The following is a 26,520-nucleotide window of genomic DNA, read 5'->3' as shown; positions in this document are numbered from 1 at the left end:
AAAAAACTCTGCGGGATGGTAGGATATTAATTTTGGTAAAATGGTAAAATAAGATCTTTTTTAGTTGAAAAAACCCCACTACTTTTAAGATTGCAGCTGTCATCAGTACCGATAAAGAATGTAGTCGATTCGAATCCATAATAATGCTGTGCTCCCCTTTGTTCTTGTTATATAGGGGGAATATGAAGTCAGGCATTTGATTTGCACATGCCCAGCTCTTTAAACCTGAAGTTGAAAGTATGTTAATAATTTAGTGAAAACACTAAATTTAGTAGAAAGTGAAAGTGAACATAAGGTTCACACAAAAATAGGAAAGGTAAATGTTCTTACTTTTCTTTTGTATAAGAACCTGTGTAAGAACAGACCTGGACCAGTCTGTTTAAGGGTTGACTGCAGATAGATAAGGTAGGTCTCCCAGCTCTGTTATGTACTCTTGCTCTCAACTGGATTTGAATAGGATAGGCAGTATCTTCCAGGCAAAATAGAGGTGGAACGTGGTGCACTTAGTAACTGAAGACCCAGAAAGTGAATGAAGCACTTTCTACCCTGCCTGCCAAAATGTGGGCTTTCAGGGATTTGGCATCATAAATACAAATGAAAACTAGTAGAATGATAAAAGCATTTTGTTTATACCTAAATATGGGCCTGCCACCTCCTGAACAAAAAGTACAGCCTTGAATTATGGAGAGAAGTCGTGCTATACTTGGGTATGATTAGTTTAATAGTCTTGGTACAGATAAAGCTGGTATCTAAACCTCCATTAGATCTAAAAGGCTCTAATCCCTTTTAAAGTCTCACTGGGGTTTAGCTAGACAGAAGAGGACAGAGGTGGGAAAAGAATCCCTTTCACTTCTGATTGAGGAAGAGGAAAACATAAGGTGAAGCAATGTTACCAGTAAATACAAATGCAGATTCTTTTCATATTGCTTATAATTCATCTCTCTCCCTCTTTTCCCAGTTGAGTAAAGAAGCCAGTTTACTGTCAGAGGTTTCTTGTACTGCTTATTCCTTAAGAACATATAATGGTCTATCATGGGTCACTCACACTGAATAACTAGGGACATTTACCTGCATCAGTCTAACAGCCTTTTTTTGTTTTGACCCTGGGCACCAACTGGAGTAGTTTACAACCCAACACATAAACCTTGAGTTGATTCACCATATATTTTTAATGATAAGAATTCATAGAGGTGATTAAAAATTACCAAATATTGCCTTAAAATATATGTTGCTTAGAAGTGGACAGAATGCTGTTTGTCATCAAGACTGAAATGATTTTTACTGAGGTTAATTCATAGTAATTAAAGATGGAGGCAGCTATGTCAGAGACAGCTATGTCTTACTCCTGTTTGTATTTCCCAAGTCCTTATATTTAAAAAGGTGCAATAAACATTTAAGAAATGCAGAAGTGAACTTATATGATCATGAAACTCATGTACAGAGGATTTATTTGGCATGTTCACATCTTTTGACAAGAAATTAAAGATGTTTACGTAGGTCTCGTCTTTTTCTTTATGCCAAAATGGTATACTAGCTCTCCTTAAGTGAATAGAGAGAAAAATAGCAGTATTGTTATAACTCTTTATTATTCATGTGTGACTAAGTAACACCTTGGAGCATATGGAGATTCAGAGTTACATTACAGTGGTTGTATAAAATATTAAGTATTGGTGCAAGGTGTAGTGTTTGAAGTAGAGTAGTATTTTTTATTATATTAGGAGTAAAGAATGGAACCGGGCTTGATTTTGGATCTCATAGCATTATGCTTTTTAAGTCACATATTGAAACTGTGTGTCCTCATTTGATGTTGGATACTGATTTTTCAGAAATTGATGTTAATTCGGGTAGACATAATTTAGTCTTAAGAGTAGATAATGTTTTTGTGACTTAGAATCATCACGGTCTTTATTTCAAGTACATTACAAGGGAGATTGCTTAGATGAATAGTTCTGGAATTATTACATGGAATTCTGGATATAGTGCCAATATTTTGATATTATGTAGTATCATTTTCCTATGAGTTTTCACATATATCTTTACTGTCTTTCCCATAGTGTATTTATGACTTAAAATGAGTTCAGAAATTGAGTAATTACAGTTCACTTTCTTAATAATCAGACTACACCTCTAGCAACTAAACTGATCTACCTTCCATAGTAATCTTAATTTATGCATTGTAGATGAGCAGTTTAACAGTATCTTTAAGATGCCACTAATTGGGGAAAGCTTGAAGAAATCTCTCCCTCTGGTCATCCCTTGAGTAATAAAGAACATATCCTATATAATAACTTTACCTCTTAATGAAATTGTTAGATTGTTGTAAGCTTACAACATCCATGTAAGAATAAAAGAACATAGCGAGTGATTCAGAACTTTGTTCAGTTTTCACAGTTGGTTTCATCTAGGAATAAAATAGGCAGGGGAAGGTGTATTTGGATAGGGACTGTATAGATGTCTGCTCACCTGAACAGAGACTTAGTTTATTTTAAAAAACCTTCATTGAATTCAGCCTGTTATGTAAATAGGTTCTTTGGGGGATTAAAAAGAAGGGTTTGTTCTTGTATTCACTGTACTCAGAAACAAGAGAAAAGTGCTCTGTGGCTTTTTGACTGCTTGCTGCCATTTATAGGAGTGCCACTCTGTTCAGACAGGTAGGTACTTGCTAGAGTTGGACAGTTGAGAAGACTGCTTCCAGGCATGCTGTTTCTGATGAGGGAAGATGTTTGATAGTGAAGGTGTCCCTGTCAAGGTCTAAAGAGGTAGCAAAGCATGTTTGGCCCTAATGTGTCTTCCTTGATTTTAGCAGTTTTTCTGGCAGACAGTAGCATCATCTATGGGTTCTTAATTGACTATTCATTCAAAAATTAATATTTATCAAACACATGTTACCACGCTAGATGCTGCTGACACCAATGCAGATAGTTTTTGTTCTCGTAGAGTTTTACATACTGTATTTATGGCTGCGTTGTTACCTGCTCAGAAAAACAGTGTCTGAAAACTTCACTATATTGTGGAACAAATGACTACAGTAAGAGGTATGTGTGGAGCACTGCAATGTATAGATTCCCACAGTCGCTTGGCTTAGAAGATAATATAGAGCCTGGATTATGAAACCTGATTGGTTGTCAGAATAATCCAGAAAGCTTTAAAAGATTTAGATTCCTGGATGTCATTCCCAGAGATTTTTCTTAGTATATGTTTGTGAAAAATTGCTTTAAAATCGAAGTTTTAATTAAATAGTTTTAAATTCACTAGGGTAATTAGTGACTTAAAAGAAATATATTGTTTCTTCTGTAAAAAAAAAAAATTACTTTTGAGAAGTAAATTGCATTTTTAAAATGTATCTCCAGATTTTTATCTTTAGGGTTTGCTTTAAGTGTATACTTAACATGTTATAGGTGCTTGGTGGATAGCATCATATAGTTGTAATGTGATTGCAATCTTATAAATTAAATATTTTTCCAGTTAGGACCTCATTAAAAAGTAGATTTGTAGGGCTTGCCTGGTGGCGCAGTGGTTGAGAGTCCTCCTGCCGATTCAGGGGACACAGGTTCGTGCCCCGGTCCGGGAAGATCCCACATGCCGCGGAGCGGCTGGGCCCGTGAGCCATGGCCGCTGGGCCTGTGTGTCCGGAGCCTGTGCTCCACAACGGGAGAGGCCACAACAGTGAGAGGCCCGCGTACCGCAAAAAAAAAAAAAAAAAAGTAGATTTATAAAATTCTGGTTCATGTTGCATTTAAGTACTGCTTCCCTTCTCCATCCCATCCCACCATTTTAGGTGATACTACTAATAAAAATGGCATGATTCTATGAAGTATGCTATCCTAGTTTATAGGTTAAAACACAGAAAATATTGGGCATGAAAATAGGATACCTTATCATTTTTCTATGTTGACCAATTTGGGAAGAGACAAAAATTATGAGAGTCGTATGGGAGTATATAGATAAAATTATGTTTTAATTATGTTCTTAAAGCAGTGGAAGAGGAAAGTTTTGGGAGGAAACTATTAACCTTTAAGAGAGAAACTTTTTCTGGGTCTCATTTTGTAAATTAATTTTTGTAGAGTTCTGAATGAGGCTCAGAAAGTTAATTCTCCATTAAAGGTGGAAGTTTTAATATACTCTAGGAATAAAATCACCCATTTTACCCTCTTGTCAGGTTCTAACAACGTTTATTAAGTAGTATGATGGGAAAAACTAGGTTTATTTGAATGCTGCAGCTATTTAATACAGAATAAAAGGATGGTTGTTAAATGAGAACTTTGGTAATATGCCCAAATCATTGCTTTGAAAAGACATTGAGTAATTTCAAAGCCAGTAGGCTGAGTCTCCAGCTGCTTTGCTGAGATCTAACTTAGGGGAGAATTTTGTGAAGTGAAGTGATAAATATGAAATATTTATTTAACGTAGACTTACATTATGGAAGCCCCGCTGAGGTTTTCTTTTTGTTGTTCTGTTTTTTGTTTTATTTTTAATTCACAGGGAGAATGATGAATCGGTCAAAGAAGAGAAATCTGAATTAAAAGAAAAATCTACAGGAAATAAGAAAGCCAACAGATTTCATCCTTATTCAAAAGATAAGAACTCAGGCACTGGAGAAAAGAAGGGTCCAAATCGTAACAGAGTTTTTATTAGCAACATCCCATATGACATGAAATGGCAAGCCATTAAAGATCTAATGAGAGAAAAAGGTAACTATTTTTGAGAAACCCATTGTTGGATAATTTTCATATAGAATGAGAGGGAGCTAAGCAAACTTTTTTTTATTCCTCTTAGCCACACAGACTCAAAAAATTGATTTTTTTGACACATAAATTAATCTTTTCCTCTTCTTTCACTTGACACAATTTCATTACAAGGTAGTATGGATAAATGAAGTTTTTTTTTTTTTTTTTTTTTGCCATTTTAGTGGGGTAGTAGCGAACCAGCATATGCATGCCACCAAGAATTTTGTTAAAGTGATTGCTTTGTCTAGTTGAAGTTTTTATAGATTTTTAAAGGCCTATTGCATTAGGTAAGCAATATATTTAGCGTGTTAACGTATGAATAATAAGGTCTGATTATTTTTTTTTCCAAAAGCTGTTTTGTTATTATCTTGGTGGAGTCTGGAATCTGGCTGTGGAATTCATTTTGTTTGCATTGTCATGAATGCCATGATGCTGTCTCTGCAGTTCTATATTAAAATTGTGTTACTGCTGTTGCAGTTTTGTTTTCAGAATAACCTGAAAACCTTCATTTTATATACATGGTTGATTTTGGGGAAAAATATTTTTAATACTTGATCTTGTAAAAGTTAGTTTTGTTATCTCTTGAAAAATTGAGTTTCAACAGTCCTGCAAACTACTTACTTGGTTTTGAGGCTGATCTCTTCTAATAAATAAAAAAAATTTTGCATTGGTGTATCTGTTGTAAGGTGACAACTATTTGATTGGTTTTATTCATTGACTTTATTTAGAAAGTGTGTGGCTTGCTGTGAAGCATGACTTGTAAATTTAGTTTACTGACGGCAAACAAGATTGAAGACATTCAGGTAGAAAGTCACCTTAAAACAGCTGTTGTGTGTAGGCGACCAAAGTTATTTGAAAAGTGCTAATGTTGATGTTTTTAATATGATAGGCTAAGGGACCATTTGTATGTATATGTGTATTTGTTCACCAACTATATCATGCTGGCCAAAATATGATCTGTAGCATGAATTAGGTTAATATGGTTGTTAGCTTTTTTAGAGAATGTGGATGATGTACATTTCTGAAAATTAGTTAAATTTACATAGCCATTGACAGGAGGTATGTTGGTCTGGTTTTGATTGTTGGTGAATAATAGGTGCTTTTCTGTAGAGTTGTGCACAGGTGTGCAGTAAAGCAAGATATTGGTGTTTAAATGTATTGTTTCTTGGTATCTTCCTTTTGTATGTCTTATGTAGTTGGTGAGGTTACATACGTGGAGCTCTTTAAGGATGCGGAAGGAAAATCAAGGGTAAGTGCTGTGGGCAATCATCTGCTTGAGGTTTAAAAGTTCCTCAGCAGTTTACTTTTTGTATAATACTTGTACCAGTTTTTGGAAACTTAAGTTTCATTTTGCTTTACTTTATTATGAAAGATTTGAGGCTTTATACTAGCAAGTCTGACACTTATACAAACCAAACTAGCTGCCTTGAAGGGATGGGTTTTGTAAATGCTCATAAAGGGCGTTCACTTTTCTAATGCTCTAAGGTAATGCTTCTTAGCCAATAGATTTTAATATAGGATATTTTTTGTTGTGTTTTGATGTCTTTAAGGATATTTTAAAAATCACTGAATTGATAATATTTCCTAAGAGTTCTATGAGAGGCCTATAGCTTAAAGGTGTTAATTCAGAATGTACATTTGAAACTTGCACTGAAGAGCCTAATTTGGTAGCCTGCAGGACTACATAAAAGGCAGTGCTCTGGCCAATTGGTATGAATAACATTGATGATTAAATTGACATAGAAGGAATTGGTTGATAGTAGATTTTGAATTTTAGCAAGAAAGCAATATATTGAGGAATATAATGGAAAGCTTTTTAACAATGTTTAATTATACTAGCAAAAACCAGTTGGGTGCATGAGAAATAAAAACTTTGTCATCACATTCAAATGGCACTTTGAACAGTAATATTGACAAGGAATTATATAAAAAATGATTCTACTAATTTGTTTCTTTAGCATAGTTCTTTTTTTAATATACTTACAACTGGATGCTATTAAATTGTGTGCAGCCAGTTTTGAGAACTTTAACATTAGATTAATATTTCCTATTTTGATTTTAATAAAATTGAAAATTTTACATTAAAAATTATTTGTGTACCATATATCTTTCAAAAATATTCATAACAATGTAAAGATAGGTATTTGAGAGCCTTCAGTTACTTCCTTGAGTTACTTTTGATTGAATTTGTGGGATGACATTACTTTAGTTTTAAAGAAGAATCATCTAAAAGTAAAAATGTGCTCCAAACTTGTTAGATGCTAGATTCTACAATCTTAAATAGATAGATCTGAAAATTTACAGAAAATTTGTGGTCACGTGCCTGTTATATTCTGGAGGTCTAAAAGACAAAGAATGATTGTATTATTGATTTTTAATGATTTAAATGTTAGAATCTGCCATTAACTTCGTCTACTGATCCAGAACTTTTTTTCTTTTGCATATATTGACAAATCTACCTGGATATAGGGTTGTGGGTAAGAATTTTCTTTTTTTATGTATCTTAAGTCAAATTTAAACTTATGATTGGAAAAAAATCTTAGTACATAAACATTTCCTATAAATTTTTTCCCCATTAAGTGTGGTTGAATTCAAAGATGAAGAATTTGTCAAGAAAGCACTAGAAACTATGAACAAATATGATCTTAGCGGAAGACCCTTGAATATCAAAGAGGTAAGATTTCTCATATTTGGAATAATTTAAACATTTGAATTATAAGGACATGTCTTGTTTGGATTTTCATCTAGTAAGGTTATTTATCTGATTACAGCATTTTTTTTAAAGAGTAGATGCTTACTAAAGCATTATATAATTGATGATAGTTTTGCTTGTACATGATTTTCCTATTTGCCCTTAAGCAGTATCCTGTGTATATGATTTGTTCCAAGTTATTATAAGCAGGGGTGTATGATTTTAAAAAATTACAGGACACAGAAATTTAAAGATGACAAACTTAAGGTGCTGACGTTTTTATACCAAGTTTATACTTGGTATAAACATTTTCAGTTTTTAGACTGTTATTAGATTTAAGAAATATTGTAGATATTCTAGTTGATAATTAGTTTGCTTAATAATGCAAATACCTTATGGATTTGAATAAAATTGATACTCACTTTTAATAAAATTAACCTGAAACTATCCCAGATTAAAATTTAATAAAAGTTATAAATCGGTTAGTGAAATTTATAACTGGAACTTGGAAACCTTTAAAGTGGAGATGTTCCCGTTGTATGAAACAGTGTATAAATATGTTGACAAAAAGAATGATTGGACGATACATGAAAACCTGTTTACAGTTAGGTGTAATTTACCTTGGAAATGATTAACTTGAATAGAAGTCATTTTCATGTCTTTCTTTAGTTCATATTGTTGATCTTACTGAATAGTTGATCACAGACCACATAGGTATATATCCTTGCTAAAGTCTATAGTAAAAAATGATAGAGGATGTAACTTTGGGTCCCTGAAGAGTTTCCACCAACATGGATGCAAATCATTATAGAGCAGTACTGTCAGTCACAATTTAATTTAGTATGGTATTGGTTTGAGTCCCAGATCTATCACTTTCTAGCTGTGTACTTAGTTGAGTTATTGTCTGAACCTTAGTAATTATAATAGTATACAGATAATACTTACCTAGTTAGGGTTTTTATGAGGATTAAATGGAGATACATTTATGAGGATTAAAAAAACTCAGGCTCTGGCATCAGAGAATCTGACCCAGGGCAAATTACTTAACTTCTCTGTTTTCTTATCACTAAAATGGGTATGATACTAGAATCTATGTGATAGTGTTATGAGGACTCAAAGAGTTAATATATATAAAACAATAAATGTTACATATTTGTTACAATTATATAAAGCACTTAGCACAGTGCTGAAAATATTGTAACTACATAATAAATGTTAGCTGTAATAATAATTTTTTTTAACTTAAAAAAATTAATTTATTTTGGCTGCATTGGGTTTTTGTTGCTTTGCGTGGGCTTTCTCTAGTTGCGGCTAGTGGGGGGTTCTCTTCATTGCAGTGCACGGGCTTCTTATTGCAGAGGCTTCTCTTGTGGAGCACAGGCTCTATGTGCACGGGCTTCAGTTGTTGTGGCACTTGGGCTCAGTAGTTGTGGCTCACGGGCTCTAGTGCACAGGCTCAGTAGTTGTGGCGCACTGGCTTAGTTGCTCTGCGGCATGTGGGATCTTCCTGGACCAGGGCTCAAACCTGTGTCCCCTGCATTAGCAGATGGATTCTTAATCACTGTGCCACCAGGGAAGTCCCTGTAATAATAATTTTGATTGTTGTTATTCCTGCCCAAGGTGGGAGTGTTACTGGTCCTTGGTCTCTTGTTCCTGGATATGAGATGATAATAGCTTAAAATTAAAGGCCATGCTGCCAACAAATACAGGTATCCCATATCCCTTTATTGGAGTCAGCTTCTGAATTTCTCTAATTCTATTTGAGCCTAGGGGCTTATTCTTTCCTTTCTTTTTAAATATTTTGACTGAGATGTAGAAAATTGGTAGAGAAAGTTTAGACTGTTGTAATCTGTGCCAGCCATTTATTTGGTAATTTTTATGCATAAGCCAGGACCAGTTTTCCAGAAATGTGCTGATACCCTAGTAATTTCCCATAAGGGTGACATTTGTAGAATAGCCACCATTTGGGAAATTATTATTTTGAGAATTATGACGTGCTTTTTTATGATGTTTCCTATTCCTCTTCAAATGACCAGTGTTATATGGAATTTCCTGGCAGTCCAGTGGTTAGGACTCTGTGGTCTCACTGCCGAGGGCTGGGGTTCAGTTCCTAGTCGGGGAACTAAGATCCCACGAGGCTCACAGTGTGGCCAAAAAAAAAAAAGACAAGTATTATAGATTCTGTGTCTTTTTTTAACTGGAAAAAAAGTTTATTGGATGCTAAAGGCCAAGCCCATATTGTTTGTGTTCTTTTAAGTTTTAACACATTGTAGATCCTCAGTGATATTTCAGAGACCCTATAATAGAGTTATGTGATCCAAGTTGATATAGGATACTCCCAGTTTTTACTTCCTAAAGAGAAAAATGGTTGAGTTTGGCCTGGCTAAATGATGAGGTGTTCTTTATTCAGTTAACTTTTTCGGATTAATATCTCTAAAGGTCCCTTTCTTGGAATTATCTGATTTTCACGTGGGTGGCTGGGGTCAGTGCTGAGAAATACTAGTTCGAGTCTAGGGAAGAGTATATTTCCGATATTCATTAACAGATATTAGAATTGCATTTTTAAATTTAATTAAGTGAGGTTTAGTAGCAGTTGTAAACTTATTAGAGGCCCTCTCATAGCAGTAGCAGGCAGTGACTGGCAGGCTGACATCTAAGGAGAAAAGAGGAATGAAAATCATGCTACATAGTAGGTGGTTTTACATAATTTGTATTTTATATATGTTTTACATGTGTGTTTATATTTTTGTGTGTATATATGTTTATATATATATCATACCTAAAAAATCAAAATATAACAATGTTTTATTAATGTTAAGATGTGAAGGACAAACAATCTGACTATCGTAATGGTTCATGAAGCATCTTCCCTGCTATGTCCTCCTCCTTCCCCCATAGGTAACCACTATTCTAAGTTTTGTATTTGTGCAAGATTTTGAAACCTTAGACCTGAAGCATTTATTTATTAACTTAAAAGAGTTTTATAGCATTCTTCAAAACATTAATTTCTTTGCTTTTGTATTTCTTTTTATTTCTTCATGGTGATGGAATACATTGGATGCCAGAATACCTTTATTCTTACATTCACTTCACCTTCTATTTTCCAGCCTTCCTAGAAAATTTATTAAAGTCATCCAACTTTCTTTTTATTAGTATTCCCAGATGGAGGCCAGCAGAGTAGAGTTGATGGTTACATATATCATAATCATTTGGTATTGCAGATGATAGTCTATCTGTGTGTTTATTTGGTTTTTGTTTGTTTTTTGTACTCTACTTACTGAGATGAGTGAGAAGTATGTTTAAGCTTGCCTTTTTTGCTTTGTTTAAAGGCAGCATATTTCTCTTAAAAGTCAACGAACTTAAGAAAACAAAAACCAAGCAATGTTTAGTACCATTCTTCATGCCTTTCTTTATGTCCCTTCTCCTTCCATCTCAGATCATAATCATTGTTGAGGATGGAAAGAGGTTGGAAAGTGGATAATTGTATTTTGTTCGGGAATGAAATTTCCACATTATAACAGTTCCCCTCTACCCCAGTATTCCTGGGTTTTATAAAAGGCTGTTCTTCTGTTGAAAGCTTTGAGTTAGTATGAATTTGTCATTACATTGGGCATATAGTGGTGGGAATAAGAGTCACAGTAAGTATTTTGTTCCTCTTTGAGTTATGTGGATTTATGTGTGTGTGCCATATACTTGTATACCTGTATGAGGGCAAAATTAAACTAATTTCAAGTTCTTAAGTGACTTTAGTGATTGGAAAGAGATATTTAATTGACATCCCTGGAGACTGAAATCTCTTGTCTATCCACAGGTTTTTATGGGACTGAATTCTCTGGATGAGAAAAAAGCTCACTCTTCAAGAGGGCCACTAATTTGAGCCAGTTGGGATAGCTGCTGTAGAATTTGAAGTTGTTATTTTAGTGATATAGACTTACTGATGTATCTGGTGGCATTTAACATTCACTGTGTGTTATAGGATCCTGATGGAGAAAATGCTCGTAGGGCACTGCAACGAACAGGAGGATCATTTCCAGGAGGACATGTACCCGACATGGGATCGGGATTGATGAATTTACCACCTTCCATTCTCAATAATCCAAACATTCCTCCTGAGGTTATCAGTAATTTGCAGGCTGGTAGACTTGGTTCCACAATTTTTGTTGCTAATGTAAGTTTAAGCTTTACTCTAAAAATTTGCCATTCAGATATTTAGTTCTAATCATGAGATTATTTAATTAGATGAATGGGTCATAGGTTTATAGAACATTTTGCTTGTTTTTAACTAAGCAAAACAGTAATTATTGTAAACTCAAACCCAATTTAAGTCCATAAATATAAGGTCAGAGTGTAAATACAAGTATTTAGGATTTTTTAAAACGGAACTGTGGAATTTATAAACACTTAAGCAGTTCTTGAAATTATGTACTTACATTATATGTGATTTTTGTTCATATTGGTCAATGGATTTCTTTCTTTAGCTTTGATACTTGATATTTGTGAATGTGCATGTTGTAGTTGGTTTGTCATTTGTTCTAAGCTTTTGGAAGTCAGTGATATCAACCATACTTTCCAAAATCTGAATTTCTGTCAGTAAAAATAGATATGAAAGTTTCAAATGTACAAAACAGGATTGAGCAGCTCTGAGAGACTGTTTTGGGAATTAAAAAAAATAAGGGTAAGGAACAATGTAGATGTAGCTTAACCGATCTTTAATAATTTAAGATGTTTCTACGTGAATACTATTGATAAACTGTTTAACAAGAATTATAGTTCTTTATCTTTTTGAGAGTTTAGAAAAGACTTGTATTATTTATAAGTGGGGAGAGGAGTTAATAGGTGTGTAACTTTATATAATTTTATATTAAGCTTGACTTCAAAGTTGGTTGGAAGAAGCTAAAGGAAGTGTTCAGCATAGCTGGAACTGTAAAGCGGGCAGATATTAAAGAAGACAAAGATGGCAAGAGCAGAGGAATGGGCACAGTCACTTTTGAACAAGCAATTGAAGCAGTTCAAGCAATTTGTATCCTGACTTACACTTTAGCATTATTTAATAAGGTTGAAGAAGTTTGATACCGTTTTGTGGGGATTATGGAATTTAAGGTTGCCTGGCTTAGAAATATGTATTAGAATTTGGTCTCCAGCACATAAAACCTTTACTATGTCCAAGTACTAAAGTCACTCTTAAAACTTGAATTAGCCATATTGTATAGGCCTGGTATGAACTTTTTTCTACTTTCTCTTCCTACCACAACTAATTGTATACATGCTGTTGACAGTAATGTAATTCATTGTACGTTAATACAGTTGCTTTAAATGAAGCCTTGTTAATTTTCTTTTTGCAGTGGTTGAATTAAAGATACTTATAAAACTATAAAGCAAAGAACTGAAGATTTTTGAGTATGCGGAAGAGACTAATACAAATAAGTAAAATACTAAGGATGTTTTTTAAAATATTAGAGATAGTCTGATGCTAAATATGATTATTAAAAATGTGTTTGTGTTCAAGTATAATTTCATAGTTGCCTAACTGGCTTTCCTTGACTGAACCAACAGCTATGTTCAATGGGCAGTTTTTGTTTGATAGACCTATGCATGTGAAAATGGTGAGTTCCTGTATATCACTTCAACTCTCCAACCTCTTCAAATGTTTTATCTGCTCTCTTCTATGTTACAGATCTTTTTAATTATATATTAACCATATAATAAACTTTTTTGCAATTAGGATGACAAGTCTGTCCCTCATGAAGACTTCCGTTCACATGATAGTAAAACACCACAATTACCACGTAAGTAAAAGCTATTATTAGAAGTAATACAGACTATTCTTTTTCAATTTCATGATATGCTAAGCAAAACTTTATTTTTGTGCCTACTTCCCAAGTTGCCCACAGTTTGGTGTTTGGAGTTATGGAGCTAGTTTGGCATAATTGATTGTATGTGACAGACACTTTTCTTTCTTTTTGTAGTTTTTCCTGATTATAAAAGCAATATATACTAAAAAATTTGTTAAGCTCATATGTGAGGGGGGAAAAAACCGTTGTGATTTTACCACCCATAAGTAACCTCCATTATAACATTTTTGTGCATTTCCTTCCAGTCTTTCCTTCTAGGTGGTTTTTTTTACACAGTTGAGAACTACCATATAAATAATTTTCTATTTTTTTGTTTAACAAAAACATTATTCTATGTTAAAAATTCTTTCCAAAATTTATTGGCTATTGATAATCTATCATATGGATGCTCCGTAACTATTTCACTGTTATGTATATTGTAAGTATTTTAACATTTTCCCTTTAATCACCAATAGAGTTTTTTCTTTTTCTTTCTTTTTGTATACAAATCTTTGGTATGTTTTTGGTTATTTCCTTAAGATGGATATCTTGATGTAGATTTACAGGTTTTTAGGTATGCTTATTGATCAGTATTATCAAATTGTTTTCCAAAGGATTATAAAACAGCAATATGATGTACTTAACATCTGTGTCTCAATACCCCTTGTTCAAAATGAGGATGCTTGATAGTACCTACTTCATGGGGTTGGCATGAGTATTACATGAATTAATATATAGTATATGTAAAGCACTTAGAACAGTTCTGGCATAATGTAAGCACTCAGTAAATACTACCTCGTGTTCTTACTTTTTGTTGTATTTTCTCTGGTTATTATTAAAGTTTTTCTTCCATAAAATATTTAAAATATAAAATCACTCGTGTAGCTGTGTAGACCATATTTGTTTTAGGTGATTTTTCTTTAAAATAAAATTTTACAGATAAAGATTCTTCTCCCCTGCCACCTCCCACTAGATACCTTACCTAGAGGAAACAACTTATGAATACAGTGTTTATCATTTAGGTTTTAATAATTTGATCACACATTTATACATCCATAAACATTATATGAAATTGTTTTGCTGGATTTAAAATTTGGTGTGAGTGAAATTATATTGTGCCTATTATTCTGCAACTTGCTGGTTTTGGTTTAACCTTGTTTCTGAGATTCATTTATGTTTGATAGATTGTAGCTCTAGTTCCTTTATTTTAACTGCTAATACCACATTTTACATATATATTTTTTAGGTTATTCTAATTTTCTGTTATTAGAAACAATACTAAGTTGAGGAGTGTTTTGTTCTTTTTCTCTTAGAATAATACGTTCTCAATGTTTGCTAGAAATTATTTGTAAAACTGTCTGGCCTTGTTTTATTGTTTGTGGGAAGATTTTTAACTATTTATTGTTCATATTTCCTATTGCTTCTTGACTCAATTGTAATTTCTACTTTTCTGAGAATTTTACCGTTTTTCCTCATCTTCAGATTTATTGGCATAAAATAGTCTCTAAATTTTTGCCACATCCATAGTTCTTTTTTAAATTCCAGTGGTTTGCAATTTCTCTTTTTTTCTTTTTTTTTTAAATTTATTTTTTTTTTGCTGCGTTGGGTCTTCACTGCTGCGCATGGGCTTTCTCTAGTTGCGGTGAGCGGGGGGGCTACTCTTCATTGCGGTGCGTGGGCTTCTCATTGCCGTGTCTTCTCTTGTTGCAGAGCACAGGCTATAGGCGCGCAGACTTCAGTAGTCGTGGTGCGTGGGCTCAGTAGTTGTGGCTCACGGGCTCTAGAGCACAGGCCCAGTAGTTGTGGTGCACAGACTTCGTTGCTCCGCAGCACGTGGGATCTTCCTGGACCAGGGCTCGAGGCCGTGTCCCCTACATTGGCAGGCGAATTCTTAACCACTGTGCCACCAGGGAAGCCCCCTTAGTCAGTTTTCTTAGAGATTTGTCAGTTTTATTAGTGCTTTCAAAGAAGTGAATTCCATTTTTTATATTTTAATTTATTCTCTTAGTTTTATTTCCTTCTCTATTTCTTTGGGTTTAGTCTCTTATTTTTGTCCTAACTCCTTAAGTTGAATGTGTACTTCACTAATTTGCAGGCTTTTTTTTAATACAAGTAGTTATGACTATAAATTTGGCCACTATATACAAGTTTTGCTATAGAGTGTCTTTATTGTGATTTAATTTTTATTAAATTGCCATTATGATTTCTTCCTAAGTCATATATTTTTGAATTTCCAAATGTATACTTTTTTCTTACTAACTTCTAACTTAACAGTGTGGTCATAGAAGATGGTCTCTGTGATTCCTTGGAATCAATCAATTAATTTGGACTTTGCATTGTGGCCTAATATATGATACATTTTAATAAATACTTCAGGTGTGCAGTATACTGTTCTGTATATGTCCATTAAATCAAGTTTGTTAATCATTTGAATTATATCTCTGCTAGTAATTTTGTCTGCTTGTGCTATCAATTACTGAGATAAGTTTATGGTAAAATCCCCTGCTATAATGGTGAATTTGCATATTTTTTCTTGTTTTTACTTGAACTATTTTGAAACTAATTCAGTAGGTGCATGCAGGTTTAGAACTGATATATTTTCTTAGTGAATCAAGATTTTATCATTATAGAGTGATTTCATACTTAGTAACTACCTTTAAGTCATTTGTCTAATAGTAATGGAGATACAACAGCTTTGTTTTGTTTATTCACATTTGTAGATTTATTTGGATTAATTCCCATTATCTTATTATGTGTTTTATTTTTCTGTGTTTTACAAATGTTTATATTTATTTTTCTCCTATCTTTCTCTTTTGGTGGTTATCCTGGATATTTTAATATGCCTATATAAAGTCTGAAGTTAATATAGTTATTCTCAATAGTAGAATGACCTTTGAATGCTCTAATTCTAATCACTTTCCTACCGAATTATATGCTATTATTGCTCAGTGTTTTAGTTATATATTGCTTTGCTACCAATCCCACAAATTAGGCATTATTATTACTTATCATCTGCTTTCACAGACCCTGACATTATTTTTTCCCCCTGAAGCATATATTTTAAAAGCTCTTTCAATGAGTATCTGTTGTTAGTAAATTCTCTTAATTTTGGTTTGTCTGTAAATGTCTTCAAAGATAGTTTCACTGGTTATATAGTTTAAGGTACTTATTTTCTCTCAACACTTTAAAAATATTCCAGTCTACTGGCTTCTATATTTGCTATCGAGTCAGCTGTCAGTTGAACTGTCCTTTCTTTATAGATAAGTTGTGCTCTTCATGTAGCTGATTTTAAGATCTTTATCTTTGGCATGCAGTTTTACTACAGTGTGGGTGTGGATTACTGTTTATTGGGCTTTCACAATTGAGAATTCAGTTTTTTAAAATAAATTCTCAGCTTACATGTCTTTGAATATTACCTGTTCTCCCTTTGTAGGGCAGTCCTTTCCTGCCCTTCCTTATCACTCAGGGTGTCATCTTTTAATATCCTGGTTTTATAAAGTAGGGGCTTTCGATTTATTTTCCACTGTTAGTACTTTTCAATTTATTTAGATTTAAAAATTACATTCATACTTTTATATCTGTTCTTTTTAAGATTTATGGTTTTATGTACTCTTTTCTATTGAGATGTAATATGAACTCATAGACTTTAACAGAATCAGTTTGTTGTTTTAGTTAAGTTAATTATTATTAACCTCCCTATTTTTTGCCTTTCTCCCCAACTCCCCCACTTCTTTTTCTCAAATTATTATAACTTGGCAAGAGGGGACCTCTCATTTTCTATGCCTCTGCTATTACTTTCTGGTGAGAATGGGATTTCCCAGATCCATGAAGATTTTTCTTGTTCAAAGACATGAGATTGGCCTACTTTCAAAGAGGCCTGGTTCCTTTTAGTGAAGAATGATATCAGAGAAGAAAATAAGAGTTTTAGGTGTAGACATGAGCATTGTTGATAGTGAAGTGTGCTATTGCTTTGAACCATTTTTAGGGACTGAGCTAAAAAAGATACTTCTTTTACCAGGTCACATTGATCTTTCTCCAATTTAACACGACATGCTTCTGTACTCTTTTTAAAAATATATATATAGTATATGGTTTTCTCAGCCCTTACCACTTACTAATTGCTACATTGACTAGCAAGAACTTTTAAGTCAAACTCAGATTTAGTAGAATAAAACAGTTCCTACTGTCTTTAAGTCATCAGATTGTCTTCTTACAGTCTCTTTTCAGTGAACTTAGTTTAAGAGAGAAAGTAAAAAGAATACTGGATTTAGAGACAGAAAAACTTGAATTCTAGTCTTAGCTTAATCACGTAGTTAAATGGCATTGTACAAGTAACTTAACGGTCTCAAAAATTACCTCATCTGTGGATAATAGATGTGAAAACACTGTATACCATAGTATATAAATAAATTAAAATACCATATAAATATAAATAAATATATTTGTTTATATAAATATTTATTTCAGTGATAAAACTAGGTAATATAATGTTTGCTTTATTCAATGTTTTCATGTTTGTTGACTTTTTAGTTTGATTTGAACCATCTGAAAAGTAATTCCTAGGTTTTAAGAGGGTCTACAGATTCAAGCAAGATTCTTATTTTCAGATATGTATGTCATTTATAAGGTGGTTCAAAATCCTCTTGGTATTTCATTACTCTTTCTCAGTATGCCTTTGACTGGGATATAAGATGGATCTGCTTCATAAAACACTTCTCATTAGTAAATGATATTATAGTGAGGCTTCAATGTGCTGCATTCCAATGAAAACAAGAACTGTGGTGCTCTTATTTACAAATTTGCGAAATTTTAGAAATACTACTACAGGCATATAGCTTTAAAAATTTTTTCAGTGCCAGTTAGTTGATCATATAAGAGTTGGTAATATTCTTATTTGTGTTTTAGGTGGTCTTGGAGGCATTGGAATGGGACTTGGTCCAGGTGGACAGCCTATTAGTGCCAGCCAGTTGAACATAGGTGGTGTAATGGGGAATTTAGGTCCAAGTGGTGAGTATTCTAACTTTATTGTTTCTTTTTAAATGATACATTTGCTACATTGTAAAGCTTATATTTACTAGTGTGTAATAATACTTAAAGGACTGTAGTTTATAGTTGAATATTTAAGATGTTACTTTAGTCTGAAAAAGGAATGAAACCTTTGAGAGCAGAGAACGTGAAAGAGGTTGAACAGAAGGTCAGGAGGGTTCCTCTGAGGGCAGCCACGTTACAGCTAGCCTTTTAGCACTTTTAGCTAGCCTTTAGCCTTTTAGATTTTGAATTGTCTTTAAGGTAGAAGGAGAATATTCAACATAGTCTATGCCTTGTGTATCATGGATATACAGTATTTGTGGAATGGCTGAAATACTACCATATAAGCAATTTAAATTTGAATATCTATTTGGGAGGGTAGCTTTTCAGATAGCTGTTTGGCTATTCACGTAGAATAACCTACAGTTTATGTTTGAAGATTGATTTTTAAACTTTTTGATTTCAGAACCCTTTTATACTCTTAAAATTTGTTGAGGACCCCAAAGTGCTTTTGCTTATGTGGTTATATTTGTCAATATTTACTGTATTTGAAATTAAAACTTAGAAATTTAAAAAAATTTACATATTTATTTAAGATAACAATGATAAACACATTATGTGTTAAAATAAATGTAATTTTTAAGAAAATAAATTGTATTTTCCAATACAAAAATTAGTGAGGAGAGTGATATTATTTCACCTTTTTGTACATCTCTTTAATGTTTGGCTTAATGCAAGACAGTCATGCTCTTGTATCTGCTTTTGCATTCAGTTTGTTACAGTGTCATCTATCATGTAGTTTCTGGAAAATTCCACCTTATACTCATGAGAAAATGAGAGTAGAACAGTCAATATCTTAGTGTTATTTGGATAATGAAGGAGTTTTGACCTATTGAACCCTCAAAGGTCCTTAGACCATATTTTGAGAATTGCTGTTTTAATTGATGGACTAATTAATGCTATCTGGTTTCTATTTTTGTTGAGATGCTATAGTTACATTTTAAATTGTGAGGGTAGTTATGGTAATCATTATGGTCTAAACAGATGGAAATCTTCTCCCTTACTCTTAGGCCCTCTACCCTCCTAAACACATACTATTTTTATTCTTTCATTTTTTACTGCTCCCTTAGCTGCCATGTTTAAAGGAGTCCTTACTTTCTGACCTGATCTCTCAATCTGCTGTAGTGATATTTGTGTGTCTGAGCTGAAAAAAAAAAATGAACGATTACCTAGTCCTAGATATTCTCTAACTGAATGTGAGTATGACCAGTGAATTTTGTTTTCTTGTCTAATAAATATTCAAAGAGGCCTTTTTGAAGACTCATGATTAGACACCTGCTGTGGCATAGCACTTTAAACCGTCCCATCTGTGCCCTGCTGCTTCTCTAGTATTCCACTGTGACTAGACCATTGGTATCTATTTTGCTGTGTTGCATTATGTCATTCTTTAGTCATTAAAATAAGATTTACTGAAAGTACATACTGTGTATTTTATTTGAGGTATGGGAATGGATGGTCCAGGTTTTGGAGGAATGAATAGAATTGGAGGAGGTATGTATAAGCATTTGTTTTCTTGTATGTACCCATCACCATGTTTAGTAAGTTAGAAACTATGTTGAGAATTCCAAGGGAAACAAAAGTCATGGTTTATTGTTGGCTCACGTCCTAAAGACTGCTAGCAGAAATTGAGCCTGGTACATACTTAAGGGATATGGAAGGTGATGTGTTAAGAAGCAGTTGCACAAGGTAGGGTGGATGAAGAGCTTACTGATGAGACTTAATATTTACAAAATATACCTTTCAGCTATATAACTGACAGATCTCAAACTTAACCTTTATTCCATAGGAATTGGGTTTGGTGGTCTGGAAGCAATGAGTAGCATGGGAGGATTTGGAGGAGTTGGTCGAATGGGAGGTAGGTAAATGTATATAGTGGGATGTGTATACTACATTTCATTTCCTCCATTATTAAAAATGTCCCCCCTTTACTTAGGAATGGATACTGTAGATGTTTTCAGAGGATGTATGGGCACCAGGGGTAGGGACAGGCAGAGCGGAACTGGGATATCTGTGGCATGTGAAGTAGGTTGGGTAAATCACGGACTTCTTGTATTGTGGCTTTTGCTGTCATTACAGTTTAGTTTCAATAAGTTCCTAAATGGATTACTGTTTATTGATAATACTTGAAAAAGGGTTAATTTGTTGCATAATCTTTTCAGAGCTATACCGTGGTGCGATGACTAGTAGCATGGAGAGAGATTTTGGACGTGGTGATATTGGAATAAATCGAGGCTTTGGAGATTCCTTTGGTAGACTTGGTAGGGCTGGCTGTTTACTTCTTTTCTTTTTGCAGGTTGTATTTTTTCAAAGTTTGGCTGTCTTTTTTTGTATGAAAAATTAGAAATTTATAATGTTTCGTGCAATTTATTACTTGAAGAAAAATACTTCAGAGGTTTTAATGTACTAGCTCTCTTTTTCAGTGTCTTACATATTTGAACCCTATTTGTAGAAGACTTTATACTTTTCAGTTATTGTACATCTTCTGAGAGCATAATACCTTGGGAATTTCAAAGTATGATTATTTAAATTAATTAGTATATTATCTTTCCATCCTTGTTTAGGCAGTGCAATGATTGGAGGGTTTGCAGGAAGAATAGGAGCTTCTAACATGGGTCCAGTAGGATCTGGAATAAGTAGGTTTAAATTTTACTAGAATTTTACAGTAATATTTGAATACTTGCAAAAAACTTTGCAAGAGTAGTTACTGTAGTATTGTAATACTTTGTTCTTATATGTTGATATGACTTGTCATAATTTAGAGAAACTTTGATATTTATTGAGCTTTACTGTTTTATTGCTGTTGGAAACTTCTTAACTAACTTTGAATTTTACTTCTTTGACATTTCTAAACTAACACCAGAATATGTGTTAACTGTCACCCAACTCAAGAACCTTTATTCCAACTAAAGAATCTGGGGCTTTTTCTGATCATATGTCACGAACAACATTAGCTTTAGCACCAACTCTGTTTCTTTGCTTATTCTCTATAACTGCTGTTGGAGACTAGCTTATTTCATTTGTGAAAAAAAATTGTGTCTTTTGGTAAACGCAGGTGAATCACCTCAGATCTAACACTTCTGGAGACCTCCTGAGGTTGAGGGCAAGGTTAAAAGATAAAAGAAATGCTTATTTCCTTGCTTCTTAAACCTTTTCTTTGATAGAATCAAGAGTACTATTGTTGCAAAACTGGGGAATGCCAAATTTCTTCCCTCTGTTTCCACTAGTACATTTTAGGCCTTATATTAACCCTTAACACAAAGCTTAGTTTTTGACCCATGTTGCTTACTGAACCATGTCTATGTGAGCTCTCCATAGTTACCGACTTCCTTTAATTGATTGAAATCTCACAAATAGGAAACAAAGTCTACTTGAACTCTTCTAAGAGTGAGTTAAAAAAAATCTTGTCAGCTGAAGATACTTCCATTGTACCTTGCTTCTCATTTTATTCCTTCTTTTCATCATCTTTTCGGCCTTGGCCATTTTCCTGTTAATCATAACTTCCCTACCTTCCTTTTTCACCTCAGTGTTTATACTTCTGTTCCCCTAATTTTATATATGTTATTCACAGAAAGCCAATTTGAGGGTGATGTTAATTTTTAGAGTGGGGATATTGGGTACGAGAAAAAAGGATACGATTGAGAAAGAGTAGGATTGGAATAGTTAAAGGGGACTCAATGTATAAGAATCAAGTGGGTACGAGCTACAAGCTAGATTTTTAAGCTCTGGCTAAAAGAGTGTGATTCCAGTTTTTGTTGTTATCTCCACAAGTTCTGTATAACATAGAGACTAAAAGTTAGCTTTTTCTGTGGTTATTGAAAATTGGATTGATATGAAAAGAGCAATTGTATACAAAACAAGATACTGAGGTGAAAGGTAAGCTAGGAAAAGAATATTATGTAGGACAGTATGAGAGCAACAGTTGATATGTCGTAGTTGTAATTATTTGAATTTACCCCATATGTCTTTGTTCTAACAATTACTAAGCTTGGTATTATTAAAAGATAAAAGTGAGGATACAAACTACTATAACATTAATGAATAAAGTCATTGATAGAAAATTTATATAACTTATGTTTTATGATCAGGATATAATTTTTTAGAAATGTATATGTATAATAGTATGAACAGATTCAGTTAGCCATTAACATTCAACTAACTGAATATATACAAAACTAAAATCTGTTCCTTGGAAGATTGTTATATTGTGTGTATAAAAATAATTTTATTTATATATTGTCTAATTACATAAATGAATTAATTTTTCTCTCTTTCTTTCTCAAAAATGATTCTCTCCCTCCTCTTTCTCTCCTTCTTCCTCTTCCTTCTCCTCTTCCTTCTGTTCTTAAAACAAAAACACCAAACTCCCAAATCCTCCCTTCCCTTCTTGAAAATCCAGGTGGTGGAATGGGTGGCATGAACAGTGTGACTGGAGGAATGGGGATGGGACTGGATCGGATGAGTTCCAGCTTTGATAGAATGGGACCAGGTATAGGAGCTATACTGGAAAGGAGCATCGATATGGATCGAGGATTTTTATCAGGTCCTATGGGAAGCGGAATGAGAGACAGAATAGGCTCCAAAGGCAACCAGATATTTGTCAGAAATGTAAGCAACTAAATGTAAAGTATACTTAAAATTATTTTTTTCCTTGTATATCTGTTACTAATACCTTTTTTCATTCTAGCTGCCTTTTGACTTGACTTGGCAGAAACTAAAAGAGAAATTCAGTCAGTGTGGTAAGTATGCCAATGACTGTAGATATATTGATATTGATTATGGAGGAAAAATTGATTTTAAACTTTTAAATACTGCTTAGACCTTTACCTGCCCAGATGCTTATTCCTGGGTAGTATGACAGGTTTAATTCCACTTCAAAGAAATGAATTATTTTGCTATCCTCTGACGTACAGCAGTGCAAATTACTACTAAATAACAAGATTTAGAGTACAGTCTGTCATTGTCTCCTGTGGATAAAGAAAGGGCTTATTTTATTACCTGATTTTTAAATGGTTACTATATCATCATTGCTTGAATTTAAAAGGATGTTTTTTATGTGGGAAATACTAACAAATGGTATATGTATTTCTTTGTTTATAATGTAGTACAGTGCTTTGCCAACATGACCCAATGAAATGCTGACATCCAAGTGATATGGAGTTAATAGATGAGACCCGTTCTGCACACTCTGTCACCTATACAATAAAGGAAACTTAGCTGATAGCATAGAACCCACTGCCTAGAATGCCTTAGACAGGTACATTCTGGCGGTCCTTCTGTTCCTTTTATAAACTGTTCTTGGCTATAATGATACTACCTATACGACCGTAATATATTCATTAGGTCTGTAGATGATTAGGTGGTTTATTACTTTTAAAAGAGGGCCTTTTTTTTGTAATGATGAGAGATTTAGTGTGAGTAGAACAAAGTAACAGATTTCCTGCTCGTTTTTTTTTGCTATTGCATGGTAACCCAGAGAGTATTAATAGTACAACTATGTCGGTGGGATATAATGATGAAAAATAGCTAAGTAAAAGTGGTATATTCAACCTTTGAGAGTTAATGGAAAGTTAAGAGTATTTGGAATATATCTTTAATTTCTGGAGATCATGAAGGGGATAAGTTTAGTGTTCTCCCACAAAAGTAACCTTTGTAGTCACTGTCAGAGGGGATCAAAGTGATCCTTCTGGAAACTGTTCTCTAATGTGTTCTCAGAGTACTTTATACCTAACTTTTCTTGTGGTAATCTGTTCACATGTTTTCTTCCCTCCCAGATGGAGGCTCTTGAGGGCAAGAACCATCATCTATTTATTCTAGCACATTTCGTTGCCTCTGCACGTATAGTAGGAGTTTATTAAATGTTATGAATGAGTTAAGCATTCTGAAAAGATCTTTATTCATTTATTTGGTTATTTATTAAGTAAATCTACAAATATTGTATTTTTGGTAGTCTGCTCATCATTAGGATTAGAAAGGGGAAGAAAGTAAGATATTACCCCTGCCCTCAAAGAACATACAGTGTGGATCTGTCTACAGTGTTCTAGTGGCTCCTTTTTGTTGATCATCTTTTAATTTATATTTATTTACATTTTATTCAAAGAAGAGAAAGATAATTTTTATTGATAAAAAAGTTGTTGTAAACAAGTCAACTAGTAAATAGTTGCTACTAAGAGAAAGCAGAATTATCAAGTTGTTTTGAGGTGTTGGTAGTCTTTGTTAGGAGTAAGGAGATCTACCAGGATGAGTAAGCAGCATCTACCCGTGAATCCCATAGGCTACAGGGGAAATGAGCATATTACGGCCTTAGTGAGATCCATCAAATGAGGAGCAGTGGCAGCAAGTATAGATAATCCCTGCTGTTGTAGTTTCAGTGAAGAAGAATCTCCTGATGACATATGACTTTATTTTAAAAAGTAGAAATGAAACAAGATAAAGAACAAAGTGGGGCAAACAAATGACATTAGTGAAAATGTGACCAAAACTGAGTTGACTGTTTCCTTGTACGTAGGCAGATTTCCTTTCAAGATTAGATATGAGCAAGGCTTGCAGCAAATTTGAGGTCTTTTGGTGGGCTTCTATACTTGTTGCTGGCATTGTTTTGACAGAAGGACATCAACAATTCAAAAACATTTTTTAAAAGGAAAAACTAGTCCCCAAATCTACATTTAAAAAATCTGTACAACATTTTAGCCAATAAAATAAAGTGCTTAACTCTGTTATTTTAGCTCTATGTTTATGTCCCTTTTTGATCAGTCTGTATTATATCATGAGAGTAATGCTTTTTGGTTTTGTTTTCTCAATTCTAATTGTAAAAGCTTTTGACTTTCAGATTTATATTAAGGTAATACCATAGTAAATAATTTCCTACCATCTTCCTGTTTTTAACCTTGAACTTACATTGATGGAAAGGAAGATAAGTTACAGTAATAATTTATAGAATTAAGTGTCCAGCTATTGACAACTATGGAAATTATCTGGCTTGTATGAACTGAACCATCTGTTTTTCTGCCACACATCACTTTATTTATTTTCAAATCTTAGCTTTTCTTTCTTAGAATGGAAAGTTTCTTTTTAACCTGCTCCAAGCCAATAGTGCCCCTTTTCACAGTAGAAGTCAGTTTTTTGCTATTTTTTTAACCCCCTGGGCCCAAGGTGAGTAAGTATATTCTCTTGATTACTTCTTAGTAGGAGTCTAGTGGTACTCCCTGCTCTCCTCTAGACAGTAACTGCTAGTAAATGGCCCATCAGCAAGCCCTCTGATTATTAGATGTCTAGAGTGGTTAATTGTCCTTGGTGGGGCAATTACAAAGATCAAGAAAATGTTGGAGTATGAGTTAAATAACCCTCAATACAACATTTCCTTAGCAGGTATAATTCAGGAAAAAATGTATTCATATATCCCCAAATATAACAAGATGAGAAGGAAGTGAGTATAGTAAAGTAGATCTTCTTTTATTTTGCTATATGTAATTCCTCAATACACATTTTTAAGAAGACTGAGTATAAATAACTAACCCATTCAGAGTTGGACCCCGCATTAGTTCAGGTTGTGTTAATGAAGTCAAATAGGTGTAGTTTTTCAAACTTCCATATTGTCTGTACACTTTAACTATACTCTGGCTTAGTGTGTTTTAGAACTGCAGAGCAAGGAAAGCCCATTCTTAATTATTCCTGCTATAAACCATACCAAATATAACGTTGTTCCACAGGTTTCCATTATTTTCATTTTTTACATCAGTATGCTACCTGTTACCTGCATAGAGAATGGAGACTTGTGGTAGATTTTATTTACTAAAACACATGGTGCTTCAAGCATGGCTAGTGGACTCTAGATTAAAATAACAGTAAAAATAATGCAGTAAGAGTAAAAACAATATATGAAGAATATTCATAGATAGTCACTTTCTTTTGTTTGTAAAGAAACACTCAAACTTTGGTTTTTGTCCCCCATATCATAATTATAGTTTCTTGTAGAATATCTGATTTTGCTTTCTTGTCCTGTGGTTATGTTACAGCTGTACTTTGGAAGTAGGTTTTATTAAACCATTTATTTATTTATTTATGCTTTAATTTGGTCAGTTTTTAGATATGCTTTTACATCATCATTTTCCAGAGTATACCCCACAAGATTACTTAATAGGCTGAGTTAAATAAAGCAGAAAGGTTTCTTTTATTGCAGGAGAGT

General features: G+C 33.5%; 1 protein-coding gene across 2 annotated transcripts in view; it reads left to right on the top strand.

Moving 5' to 3' along the window:
• MYEF2 (myelin expression factor 2) overlaps window positions 1–26,520 on the top strand; it is a 31,995-nt gene that overhangs the window by 855 nt on the left and 4,620 nt on the right. Inside the window, exons 2-16 of one of the 2 annotated variants that reach the window (XM_082848038.1) lie at window positions 4,483–4,691; window positions 5,924–5,976; window positions 7,197–7,204; window positions 7,308–7,401; window positions 11,396–11,587; window positions 12,286–12,439; window positions 12,973–13,022; window positions 13,142–13,205; window positions 18,156–18,257; window positions 19,779–19,829; window positions 20,125–20,193; window positions 20,498–20,596; window positions 20,900–20,971; window positions 22,735–22,943; window positions 23,023–23,074. In XM_082848038.1, coding sequence (XP_082704164.1) covers window positions 4,483–4,691; window positions 5,924–5,976; window positions 7,197–7,204; window positions 7,308–7,401; window positions 11,396–11,587; window positions 12,286–12,439; window positions 12,973–13,022; window positions 13,142–13,205; window positions 18,156–18,257; window positions 19,779–19,829; window positions 20,125–20,193; window positions 20,498–20,596; window positions 20,900–20,971; window positions 22,735–22,943; window positions 23,023–23,074 — 1,478 coding nt within the window. The remainder of the gene's footprint in view (window positions 1–4,482; window positions 4,692–5,923; window positions 5,977–7,196; window positions 7,205–7,307; window positions 7,402–11,395; window positions 11,588–12,285; window positions 12,440–12,972; window positions 13,023–13,141; window positions 13,206–18,155; window positions 18,258–19,778; window positions 19,830–20,124; window positions 20,194–20,497; window positions 20,597–20,899; window positions 20,972–22,734; window positions 22,944–23,022; window positions 23,075–26,520) is intronic. The other variant, XM_082848039.1, reaches the window with a different exon arrangement.

This window comes from Leucopleurus acutus, assembly GCF_964270905.1.
Source record: "Leucopleurus acutus genome assembly, chromosome: 1".
Taxonomy (NCBI): Eukaryota; Metazoa; Chordata; class Mammalia; order Artiodactyla; family Delphinidae; genus Leucopleurus; species Leucopleurus acutus.
The sequence above is the reverse complement of the archived record's forward strand: the minus strand, read 5'-3'. Positions and strand labels throughout refer to the sequence as shown.